The following is a 12594-nucleotide window of genomic DNA, read 5'->3' as shown; positions in this document are numbered from 1 at the left end:
TACCATCCATGAAATGAGCATGTTGGTCTGGGTCTCCGGAGGCCTCTTCTTCTAGTCTGACAATTCTTCGTGTGCAGGAAATGGCCTGGAGTTTTGGGGTTTGCAAATACGGTCCAAGTCTGGCAATTCTCAAGATCCCCATCCACCGTCTTCCATCCTTCTGCAGGGGAAATTTGTGCCTTCAAGATCCATGGCCAAGAGCTGCCCTTCGAGGCCGTGGTGCTCAACAAGACATCAGGAGAGGGCCGGCTGCGTGCCAAGAGCCCCATCGACTGCGAGCTGCAGAAGGAGTACACGTTCATCATCCAGGCCTATGACTGTGGCGCGGGGCCCCGGGAGACAGCCTGGAAGAAGTCGCACAAGTGAGTGGCCTGCCAGGGCTCCCTGCACCCCTCCCATCCCCCGCCCACCCATCGGGATCACACACTGCTCCTCAGGTGTGTATGCCCAGTGCTCCCACCAGCCTGCTCAGCCTCCTGCCGCTTCCCCAGACCCCTGCAGGCATCGGCACAGGCCACCCCTGCACCTGCCGTCCTCTGCCCCTCTGCCCCTCTGCTTCATCTGCAGACAGTCCTCTCTCCCCAGCACCACTGCTCTCAGGTGTCACTTCCTCTGAGAAGCCTTCCGTGAACTGGGCCATCTCTGCAGACCCGGCTGGGACCTTTCTCTGGGTTTCTGCCATGCCACACGCTTGTCTCTCTCACAGCACTTTTCAGTTTGAGTTGGAACTCTCTTCCTTACGGAGTTTGGCTCTGAGCCTCACACGGAGTCAGAGTGGTTAAATTCTTAACTGAACGGAAGAGTGAATGAACAGAGAAGGAGTGAACAAGGGAGGTGATCTCGCGGGAATCACTGCCCAAAGCTGGGTAGCAGGGAAGGCCAGAGAAAGGGTGGACTCATCTCAGGACCAGGGAGGGGACAGGTGGAGGCCTGTCCGGTGGGAGGGCAGACAGAACGCTCAGACAACAACCATTCTAACTGGCTGTGGTTTCTCAGCTCTCTTGGCCCTGGGACCAGAGTCAGTGCCCTTGGGAGGCGTGGGAGGACAGCATCATCCTCCCTTTACTGCTATCTCTTCCTTCCTGTGTGTGGTCCCAGGGCCGTGGTCCACATCCAGGTGAAGGATGTCAATGAGTTTGCTCCCACCTTCAAAGAGCCAGCCTACAGGGCAGTCGTGACAGAGGGGAAGATCTACGACAGCATCCTGCAGGTGGAGGCCGTCGACGAGGACTGCTCCCCCCAGTACAGCCAGATTTGCAACTATGAAATCGTCACAACTGACGTGCCTTTTGCCATTGACAGAAATGGTGAGTGTCCTGAGAGGACCCCAGTGGGGGGCAGGGAAACACCTCCACCACCCCCTCTCAGAATACCAGGTTGGGCTCTGGGTATCCGTGGCAGGTGACAACTCCCTTGCCATCTGTGACCTGGGCTCTGTAACCCAGAACTCAGTCCCACACCAGAGGGGATGGCCTCGCATTATTAGCAGCACAGCCAGGTCTAAAAAACCCCCACCAAAACACCTCAGAAACCTACTCAATGCATATAGTCCATAGAACTCGTAATGCCACACATCTGGATACTGAAGACAGGTTTTCTGGTAGAATTTTCCAATTGCCATGCCATCAACTGAGCCATATCTGAGTCCCTTTCCTGTATTACCAGTTGTGACACCACCCCTGACCCCAGTCATCTGCTTCCTGCTCTCAGGCAAAAAAAGAAAAAAGAAAAAGAATGCTTAAAGAGAAGGTGGAGATTTTTGGAAACACCTTCTGAGCTTAGATTCATTGAGGAATCTTTAACGGGCTTGCCAATGTCCTTTGGGAATTTCTGCCGTAGTGAGGATGAGGAGTGAATGGAGCCTCCCACCATACCCCAGTCCCAAAATGAACTTAACTGAAAACAGTCCTATAAAGCCACTTGTGTATTTCCCCATCACCATCAATAAAAAACTTATAGTGTAAACAGGCCAGCCAGAGGCCCAATTGACACAGCCCACTGTAAATGTAATTTTCAATAACTACATGTTAATCAAATGATAATTACTTGTCAAGTATGTTATTGAATAGCATGAGTGAAACACAGCATCCCCGCTTTGTTTCCAATAGCATCATATAGTACTGCACAAAGATGCAAAAGTTGCAAAACCTGACATTCGTCTGCTCAGTACATATTGGCTGGGTCCTGGCGTGGTGCTGGGAGCTGGGAATGCAGGCAGAGTGGAACTCAAAATGACATGGGCCTGCCCACAGTGGGAAGGAAGTCAAAAACACAAATGGGAAGTCAGGTGGCATGGAGGGTGGGGTGGTACCTAAAGCTTGCCGTGAGCCAGCATGAGGCCGAGGGTTTGCTCGGGGCCTTGGGGTAGCCAGCGCCTAGAGAGAAGCGGACCGTCCGTCCCTTGCTTGCACGTCCTCAGCACTTCTGGTGCTCCCTGACGTCGAGACCCGGGAGCAGCTTCTCCGCGATCTGGTCTTCTGCACCCTGAGGACTGCCGCAGGTTCCGTGGGGGATGGCAGCCAGGGAGACACCCTCCTCCCTGGCCTCCAGTGGCTCATGATCTGCCTTGCATGATGAAAGCAACATTCATAAAACAGACAAAATACTCATAATGCAGTTTCTTTGCAAAATGATAGAACATGTGGGACGGCCGTTACGAACCTGGACGTTGCTACTGTCACTGTGCGGCACCCGGGATCAGGGCATCCGTGCACTAGAAGGTACAGGAGAAAAGACGGGACTTTAAAGACTGGTTCAGACGAAGAAGTAGGTCATTTCAATTAGTAGAACCTGTCATAACTGCTTCCTGATAGCTTTTCCTACGGGCCCTGTGACGTGGCCGGCTTGTCCCCACCACACAGACACGTGTCTCGCACACATCAGAGACACACACATGCACACACACACGCTTGCACATATGCACCCACACAGCACTCCATAAAACACAAAACAACTGGTTTGTCTTTTTCTGCTCCCCTGTGACCATCTGTGGGGGCCCCGTCCACAAAAGCTTTGGAATGTGGGGCGTGACGAGCCCTTGGTGAAGAGCAAGACTGGACGAGCACCGGTCTCTGGGATGAGTGGTCAAGCTCCACTTGACCTCCTGCCTCAGTTCCGGAGAGTCGAGGCCCAGTGAGAGATGAGATGCAAATCCTCTCATGTGAGGGTAAACTGCCCCAGTCATGAAGATAATTACTCACCTTGATGAGCCATTTCGCTAACATATGCCAATTTATTTCCCTGGCTGTCTCATTAAAAGTGAGTAATGGTCCTTTGCCAAGCCTCTGCCTCCAACATCGGTTTACACCGTAAGATGAAGAGGAGAGTGGGCACTCCCAGGGAGTGTGGGCCCCCTGACAGCGAGGTTTACAAAAGCGGTTGTCCAAGTAATGAAGGCAGGACCTGGGGGCGGACACAGAAACGGCTGCTCCCATTCTAATGAGCTTCCCAATTGGCCCCGAGCCATCACTTCTCCCAGCCATCACTTCTCCCAGCGACCTTCCAGGCTCCTTGAAGAAGTTCTTTGTCTGCATATCAGAGAAAGTACTGCTGAGCTTGGGGTTCCCTCATTGAAGCCCCCCGACTGCAGGTAGATGGCCCCTGGCCCCTCCAACCTGCCAGGCTCTGTGGGAAAGACAGGAAGCAGGGCAGCAGGGAGGATAGAAGACATTACGTGGATTCAGCCTGACCTGTCTTACCCCAAAACTCAACCTCTTCCTACCAGAGGTCGTCGACCGCTCTCTGCTTGAATTCCTCGCCTGTGAAATCATGGCAGGAACCACACCTGCCTCCTTGTGGGGTTGTGAGGCCTCAGGGAGGCGGTGCCCGGGGGTGACGGTCACAGGGAACCTGGCAGAGAGGGAACACTCCATTCATGGTCCCTGGGTGATTGGGACGTGAAGGTTATTCACTCCCCATGGATTTCCGGACTGACGTTATGAGCAGGTAACTGAGTTGGTGACATGTACTCCCTCTCAGGAAGTTCTGGATTCACTTCAGATGGCCTCCGGGCCCCCATCTCCTGGCACTTGGCTGGTCTCTATGAGATCAATAGCGCCTAGATCCTTATTCTCATTGAATGGATGAAAAAACTGAGTCCTAAAGTATACAGAGCTTGCCTAACAGCTCCTGTCACCCTGGTGTTAGAGCTGGGACTGGAGCCCAGATGCCCTGAGCGTTGGCCCCTATGCCTTTCCGCCAGTGATATTGTCACTGAACTCCTCGGCGATGTTTGACGGGAATGCATGGCTATGGTTTTTAAGTTCAAAACTACAAAGTTGCATCTAAATCCTGCATCCATTACGTGTGTGTGCACGCCGGTGAGAGAGAGAGAGAGACAGAGATCTTTGACAAGTTACTTAACCCTTGCCTCTGACCCTCATCAGTAAAATGGGAATTAAGTACCATGCTAAGTACCATGTCTGTGTGAGAGCGTGGCCACCCTGCTAACAGGGCGCTCACCACAGCATCGGCACAAACCAAGCTCCCAGCCACGTTTGGGGATGACCAGAGGGAGCAGCAGGGGGTCTCCGTGACACCCAGTCACCCCTTGGCAGACGTTTCTTCCTTTTCCAGCAATCGTGTGGTCCCCAGGCAGCCTCTCTTTGGCAGCAGGCTACTCTGGTGAGTAATGGGACTCCACCGCCTCTGGGCGAAGAGTGCCCTAGAGTCTGCTTATTTGTAAGTCAACGAAAACATTTCTTTTCCATCTGAATAGAAAAGGAATGCATGCCCTTTGTAGGAAATTTAGAAAAGTGGGAAGAAGGAAATAAATCACCTGTAATCCCACCAAAGATAGCCATTATTGACGGTCTACCACCACATTTTCTGTGAAGTTTTTTTTTAACAAACGTAAGGCCACACTTTCCTTGTTTTTCTTTAACCTCCCTTTTGTACTTAACGTTCAATTATATGGATCTTTTTCCGCCCTTAAGAATGCTTCATAATTACCACTTTTAGTACTAAGAACATCCCATCTGATGCAGAGATGCCTTTGCTTAGCTCTTCCCTTACTAGCAGACATCCAGTTTATTATTTTTCACCCTAAGAAATAACGCTTAGACGAACATATTTGCACTGTATCTGCAATTTTTATCATTTTCCTGGAATCGAATTGGTTTTTAGATGTGGAATTGCGTGCCCAAAAGCCATGAGCAAGTGCAAAGTGACTAGCCTATACAACTTTCCAAAGGGGTTATTCCAATTTAAATTCCACTGGAAGGTCAGAGCGCTTACCTCATTGTCCTTCTACCCTGCCTCAGTTTTTATTTTATTTTATTTTTTTTTTTTTATTTATTTTTTTTAATGATTTTTTATTATATTATGTTAGTCACCATACAGTACATCCCCGGTTTCCGATGTAAGGCTCGATGATTCATTAGTTGTGTATAACACCCAGTGCACCATGCAATACGTGCCCTCCTTACTACCCATCACCGGTCTATCCCATTCCCCCACCCCCCTCCCCTCTGAAGTCCTCAGTTTGTTTCTCATAATGCTAAGTGAAATAAGTCAAGCAGAGAAAGACAACTATCATATGATTTCTCTCATCTATGGAACATAAGAACTAGGATGATCGGTAGGGGAAGAAAGGGATAAAGAAAGGGGGGGTAATCAGAAGGGGGAATGAAACATGAGAGACTATGGACTATGAGAAACAAACTGCCTCAGTTTTTAAATACCCTCACTAACGGGGCGCCTGGGTGGCTCTGTCTGTTAAACGTCTGCCTTCGGCTCGGGTCATGATCCCAGGGCTCCCTGCTTCTCCCTCTCCCTTTGCTGCTCCCCCTGCTTGTGCTCTCCTTCTCTCTCTCTGTCAAATAAATAAATACAATCTTTAAAAAAATCAAGAATACAGTAAAAAAAATAAAATGAAATACAATACCCTCACTAATATGCAAGGTAGGTACTGATCGTCCTGTGAGAGCTAGCTTCCACGGGCTCGTCTGGATCAGAGAAATAGGCCCAGGAACTCACCTGGGCAACCCGTGGACTCAGGTCTCCTAAGAAGGCACTACTGGAGAAATTCAAATGTGGGGAAAATAATGCAGTGGTAACAGAAGCAAAATGGGAGGGTTTTTGAGCTTCCAGACATTTTTAAATGTGTGTCTTATCCGAATAGGACTCTGCTAGCACAGTCATCGGTCACAACATTAGACGCGTGTGTTTGACCCAAGGCTTCAAATTCCAGGCGGTGAAACCCCACACGCATGAAGCTGGCGGTGCGGGAGAAAGCACGTTCGTTGCCCAGACAGATTCACTGGGACTTGCTGGGCTGCCGCTGCCGCACACCTGGGCCCGGGGCTGCGGCCTGCGTGTGTATTTCTCCACCACGGTCAATAGTGTTTGGTCTGCTTGATGTCACACAGCTTGTAAGCCCTGAGCCGCCTTCTTTCGAATGGCGGATCTGAGAGCCATTTAGCTTTAAAGAAAGGGAACGTTAAAACTTTTTGTTCAAAATTCAATTTGATGTTGCTGAAACCTACTTCACGTGTTTCTGTTGCAACGCTTCCACCTGCAAGAATCCCTCCCCTGTGAGGGCTATAACCACAAACTAGTTTGCTAACAGAACCCACAGGGAGTGTTACCAACCCAGCCCTGAGCCGCTCCAGCCCTGGGCGGCCCTGCGCTGAGACCGGAGCTCATATGTGGGGGGAAGCAGGAGCGCTTCTGAACACCAGGCACGAGGCCGAAAGTACATCAGACCCATTTTCATTCGGAGATTTTTGACTGGCTTTGTTAAACGAAATTTCACTTCAAATCGGTGGCTGCAATTACGTGTTTAGAAACAGTCTGGAGCAGACAGTGGAATAAACGCTCCTCATAAATGCTCCTAAGTCTTGGGCATCTTTGTAGGAGATCTCCTCCCTGCCCTCACAGGCCTGGCTCCCACAAGAGGAGCCCTGCTCGCGGCCTTGGCACCCAGGACCGTTTCACTGGTGTTGGGAGATCGGTGCGTCAACTCTTCCAATCTCTAAAACCTGCCGTGACTGTGGTAATTCCCCAGGCTTTCTTGCCTTAGTCCCTGTTGCCTCAGTTCACGCGAGCCATAGACATCCGTCGAAATGGAAGAAAGCTCATCAGGGAGTTTTCCCTTAGTTTTGATGAAATGTAAAAATATACCTGAGTCAGCCATTCCGTGTTTGCTTATTAGCGTGTTGGTTTGTTTGTTTTTAAGTTTCCATTTTCTTAATTTCACTTCTGCTGAAGGATAATGATAACATTGGCGTTGTAATTTGCTGTCAGCTCCACTGTTAGAAGAAAAGCAAGAATGAAATGATTCCCCACAAAGGAAGACTTCACTCCCTTGGAATCAAAAACCAAGACGTATTAAAGGCACACGCGGCCTTTATTTGCTCCTTAGAACCAAAACTGTTTCAGCAAAAGTAGTCCAATCAGAATTTTGCTCATGAATCATCAGATATTTATTTCTGAATTATGGCACCAACCCACAGGAACAAAAACTCACAAATGGCCCAGAAAAGTGGTTTGGTCTCTCTTGGAGAAGAAAAATGTCTTTGCCACCAGGGCAGGGAATCTGTTATTCTGTGTAGCTTTCAGAAGAGAGGTCACACATTTTCTTATTGATTTTACTTCCTATTTGGTAGCAAAATACTGTGAGAAGAGACAGTGAACATTCCTGGCGACAAGCCCAGATGTTGAAAGATATGTGTCAGGGCATTTCTGAATCCCATCTTTTTCCCAGAGATTTCATGGCAGGTGAGCCTTGGCGCCCTACATCATCAGGGACATGACCACATGGGCACACTTGAGGAGGGAGTTTCCTGACAACCCATGACTAACAGACACACCAGTTGGGTTCCAGATATGTGCTTGGAATCCGCTAGTAGTCCTGTCCCACAGCTGGGTGGCTCCAGCCGGCGCTTCCTGGGAATCTGCCTCCAAGGCACAAGCAGGCCATGTGTGAAAGTCATGTTCCCTATTTGCTCTTGTTTGTACACGGAGGTAAGGAAAGGGGTCCTTCCATTCTAGCAAAGGTTAGAGGAGTAGAGAAGGGATTTTAAAGAGCTGCACTAAATTCTACCTCTGAAATGAATAATACAGTATGTGCTAACTAAATTGAATCTAAATAAAAAATAAAAACTGCGGTGTGGTTGACTTGATCTGAAACGATTTTGAATATCCCTGTATCCTCAGGCAACATTAGAAATACCGAGAAGCTGAGCTATGACAAGCAGCGCCAGTATGAGATCCTGGTGACCGCCTATGACTGTGGACAGAAGCCCGCCGCTCAGGACACGCTGGTGCAGGTGGATGTGAAGCCGGTTTGCAAGCCCGGCTGGCAAGGTGGGCCATCTCTTGTCGATCCTGTTGAGTGAAGGCAGCTTGGCTTGGTGTATAGAAGGTGCTAGACCCGTCCTGAAGATGATCACAACATACAGCTAGAGGAATTTTTTAAGTGCAGTCACTCTGCTGCAAGAAGTAGAGTAGCTGTTGATTCTTACAACCCCTAGGTGATATAGTATCCTCATTTTACAGCTGAGAAAGTCCGAGGCAACTCGTCTACTGTCACGTGCCCCATTTGTCCAGTGCGCCCTTTCTAAAATCTCATGACACTTTGGAATCAATAGTAATTATCGCACAGTGCTCAGGAGAAAGTGCCACAAGCCTATTCACTTTATCTGAGGGAACGAGTCTAGCTGGTATGCCTCAAGTTTTCGTCACCGCTCAGTACCTGGGGAAGGTTGTCCTGTTCTTTGGGCTGGCACAGAAGGTGGAAGAGCAGAGGCCGGAGGGCCAGAATCCACCCTTTGGGTAAAGGAGTTTCTCAAATGTTGGTTCTGGGAACGGAGAAGCAATGGCCTGAGGTGGAGGTGGGGTTTTGCCGTGCTGGCAATATTTTGGTGTGCAAAGACAGAGCAGGGGTTCCGGTTTCCCCCAGGTGACAGAGGTGTACCACTGACCGCAGGGAGATAAGGAGCACAAGGCCAGCCGCGTAGAGGAATCTCGTGGAGAATTGGATGGCTTGTGAAATAACAGTAGCTCTCGTGGTGGTGCCAATATTCCGGTCCCGGGCAGGGATGCTGGAGGTGTCTCTGTGCCACCACATCGTTGGCTCAGCCACTGCTGTTTCAGCTTCCTGTGCTGCTGCTGCTGCTTGGGGGCTGCCGCCCACTCAAAACTTAGGGCATTTCCCGGGGTCTCTGTTCTGTGGCTTTGTCTACTGTATTCTCTTCATGTGTCTTGAAGCTTCAGGCCCCTGTTATAGTCTACCTGTTTCTCTTTCTGTCTGTATATCTCATTTTTAAATTCCCTAGAGACTAGGGTGTCATTAGCCACATTAAGCATCTGTATTTCTATCAGACAGACTGATGCCAGGATACCATAGGTCACGGTCAGACTTGGAATGGCATTCATTCTGAGGGCGCACAGCAAGGACACCTGAGGACCCACCTGGGGTCACTCCTCTCAGAAGGCAGCTCTCCAAGGGCTCCTCCCCCACACAATTTTATCGCCCTTACTCTTTCAACTAGAAAAATGGAAGATGGTAATCAAACCCACCTCTGGAGAGAGCCAGAGTCGTTTGCCTTTGAACAAAGTAGAGAAGATGAAATGCCCAGTAGAGGAGTCACAGGTAAGACCGATGAGACATAAAGAACAAAATATAGAGCCATCTTTGTGTTGCCTATTCAGGACCAAGCAAGAGACAGAGAAAAAGGAGCAAGCCAGAGTGGGAAACTCTGTCACCAACCTCAGGGAGCCTGGGCTCTAGTTGGTATCATTCAGTAAACCCTGAGGAACCTGAGAGCAGGACTCTGTCTCTCTCATTCACCGCTGAATTTCTCCGACTTAGCACATGTCTGACCCCAGTGATAGGTGCTCAAGAAATACCCATTGAATGAATGAATGCATGAATGAAAAGCTATTTGAGTAGAGAAATACTCAGCTTGTTTTATTTTAACTTATAAGGACTAAGCCAGTGAAAGTCTAGCTTTTGAGAAGAAAGCCTGGAAAGAATATAAAAGCCTTCTAAGCAGGGCACATGCTCATAATGGGATTTTCAGTGGGGAAAGTAAAACACAAAGCTATATCTGGAGAAAGATCCCAATGTTTTGTGTCTTTGATAAATGAGACACCTACAGATTTGGGATTACATTTTTGTACCTATATTTATATGCAATTTCCTAACAGAGTTTGTACTCGCTTCAGTGTTAAATGTATGCAAAGAAAATCATGTTAACGATGTTGAGTTCTGCGTGTGCAGCATGTGTGGGGCGCCTCGCCCTCTGGTGCACGGTGCTATTTGTCGCCCGACAGTGAGCTCCCGGAGGCAAGGTCGTGCCCATTAGCTGTGTCTCCGGTGCCCAGCACAGGGCCGGCGCCATGCAGGTGTGGGCATGTGCCGGCTGGATGAATGAGCAGTGAAAAGGGCACCTTTCTGTGGAAGGAAGAGAAAGGGAAGCAGCAACTCCCTGTATCCATTCACTGTGTCAGAGCAAACCATTTAAGCATGTGTAACATCAGAATCGACTACTTTATGGCAGCCTCCCTGCCTAGTGAGCCAGCCCTTGGTGGCACAAGCTGACGTGGGGTTCAGCACCGTGCCCCTCCTCACTGCAGCTTAGCCCCTCTAGAAGCCGCTAAGTCTCTCCCCCCAGCCTTCATCCCAGCAGGCCTCAGATTGTAGGCTGGTCGTCCAGGTTCTCTGATCGCGTATCTCGTGCTCACACCGCCTTCCAGCTAGTCCTGTCCCAGCCCCCAGACTGGAGAGCAGTCCTCTTCTTCCAGCAGACGGGCCCACTTTATTCCTGCCCGTGGGCAGCCCTCATCTCCAGCTCACTCATCTTGGGCCCTGCCCTCTCTTCTACCGCAGATCAGGGCTGCAGCCTCACAGCTGAAATTGTGCCTTTTTCCAGGGAAGAGCAAACCACCACTGGTCCCTAGTGTGTGTCTCTTGTCCAGTCCCCTCTCCCAGCTTCACAGAGCAAACTAGAGTAGGCCCTGTTTTGCTGGTTTTCTTTTCTAACCACAGATGAAATAGGCCGCGCTGCACCCTGAGAGGTTGTCAGGTTCCTGGGGGAAAGGGCAGGCTCTTCTTGAAGCAGGGTCAGGGTGAAGCCTGCACTGTAGAGAAGAGTGTAAGGAAGCCAGGCTGGCTTGCACAGGTGGTTGGGACTGTGGAGCACGGCAAGCAAGGTTGGAGAGGTCAGAGCTGGGGGAGGCAAGATTTTGAATGCCATGGGCAGGAGCTGCAATGATCCCAGCCCCTCAGACCCAGCCATGAGTAAGGAGTCTGCAGGTATGTGCCAGGGTAACTGCCCAGGAGAACAGAGGCTCCTCCCCGCGCTGATTTCCCACAAACAACAAGAGCCACCAAGCAAACACAGTTTGGCAGTTCAAATTCTTGTACCTGTTCTTAGTCATTTCCCTCCAGGCAGGAGGGGATCGCAGCACAGTGCAGGCAATCCATCATGCTCAGAAGCCTCCTGTCTCCCCGGACCGCTCCCAGTCAGCACCATCAGCCCTGGCTGCCGTCAGCGGCTCCCAGGAGCTGTCCTGGAGGCAGAAGGGACCCTGCCTTCCCAGGCTGATGAGGGACTGCTCCCAGACTCCTGAGGTGCCCCAGGGCATGGCCCTGTTTTCCATCACAGCAACCCCTTCCAGGAGGGTAGGGTTGCAGCTTTCCCAGCATGCTGTTGGCCTTACCTGGCCGTGTGCAAGGACATCACAGACCCTGGCTCTGTTTCCACCTGCTGTTCAGACCTTGGCCAAAGCCTTGTCTCCTTTGGCTATGGTTTTCCATTCTCTGTCTTTTTTCTGTGGCTGGATCTTATCTTCCCAGAAACGACATGAGTTTTGTTCTCGCTGCTGTATTCTGAGATTATAAGTCTGAATAGGTGGTGGGGGTCAGCTCACTCCACCTGGGAAGGTGGAGCTTTGCCCGAGAGAAAGTCACTCCCATTCTCAGCTGCCCAGAGAAGATGGTCGTCCAAGTACCCACTAGACCCGTGTGAGTGGAAGGGAGAACAAAATCTCTGTGTGTTGTCCTGAGCTTTGAGAACTCTTGATATCCCTATAGCAGCTCTTACTCATGATGATAGAAGATTCTATTAGGAAGCAGGAAAATGGTGCACCTGCAGTAGGCTACATGCTAAGGCCTGGCTTGTGCCCTGCCTCTCTTGCCAGACATTGGTAGTCTGCGTGGTGTCTGGTTCCCTCTTACGAAGCGGTTATACGTGCGCGAGCTTGGGCCCGCAGGTGCTGAGGACTTGGGGAAGAGTCCGCCTCTGTTCATGGATCCGGGCACCACAGAGGATGTAGCACCCTCAGAGGCCCTCAGGATGATGGAGGCGACACATCCAGTGAGAGACCATCCTGCAGACCCCTCCTTCCAGGGGCCACACACTGTGCCTTAGAGGATCATTTGTCATTTGGTTGCTGATATGGGTTTTTTGTGTTTGTTTAGTTGTCATGTTGAGAAACACATCCCCTCTTTATGCCTTCTTTTACTGTCCTTGACAATCCCATAGCCCGTCTCTTTTCTACGTGGCAAGCTGAAAACACTGTCTTCAGAACACTTACTCAGTGTATTTTCCTTTCTATTACTGCACGTCCAACTCTGGATCTGTTCTC

The 12594-nt window shown here is 50.2% G+C and overlaps 1 protein-coding gene across 1 annotated transcript in view; it reads left to right on the top strand.

Annotated features, from left to right (window-relative positions):
* CLSTN2 (calsyntenin 2) overlaps positions 1–12594 on the top strand; it is a 377967-nt gene that overhangs the window by 226992 nt on the left and 138381 nt on the right. The window contains exons 3-5 of the mRNA XM_008711208.1: positions 167–362; positions 1099–1307; positions 8158–8307. Of these exons, the coding sequence (XP_008709430.1) occupies positions 167–362; positions 1099–1307; positions 8158–8307 (555 nt within the window). The remainder of the gene's footprint in view (positions 1–166; positions 363–1098; positions 1308–8157; positions 8308–12594) is intronic.

Source organism: Ursus maritimus, unplaced genomic scaffold (genome assembly GCF_017311325.1).
Source record: "Ursus maritimus isolate PB19 unplaced genomic scaffold, ASM1731132v1 scaffold_20, whole genome shotgun sequence".
NCBI lineage: Eukaryota > Metazoa > Chordata > Mammalia > Carnivora > Ursidae > Ursus > Ursus maritimus.
This window is presented reverse-complemented; position numbering and strand designations above follow the sequence as displayed.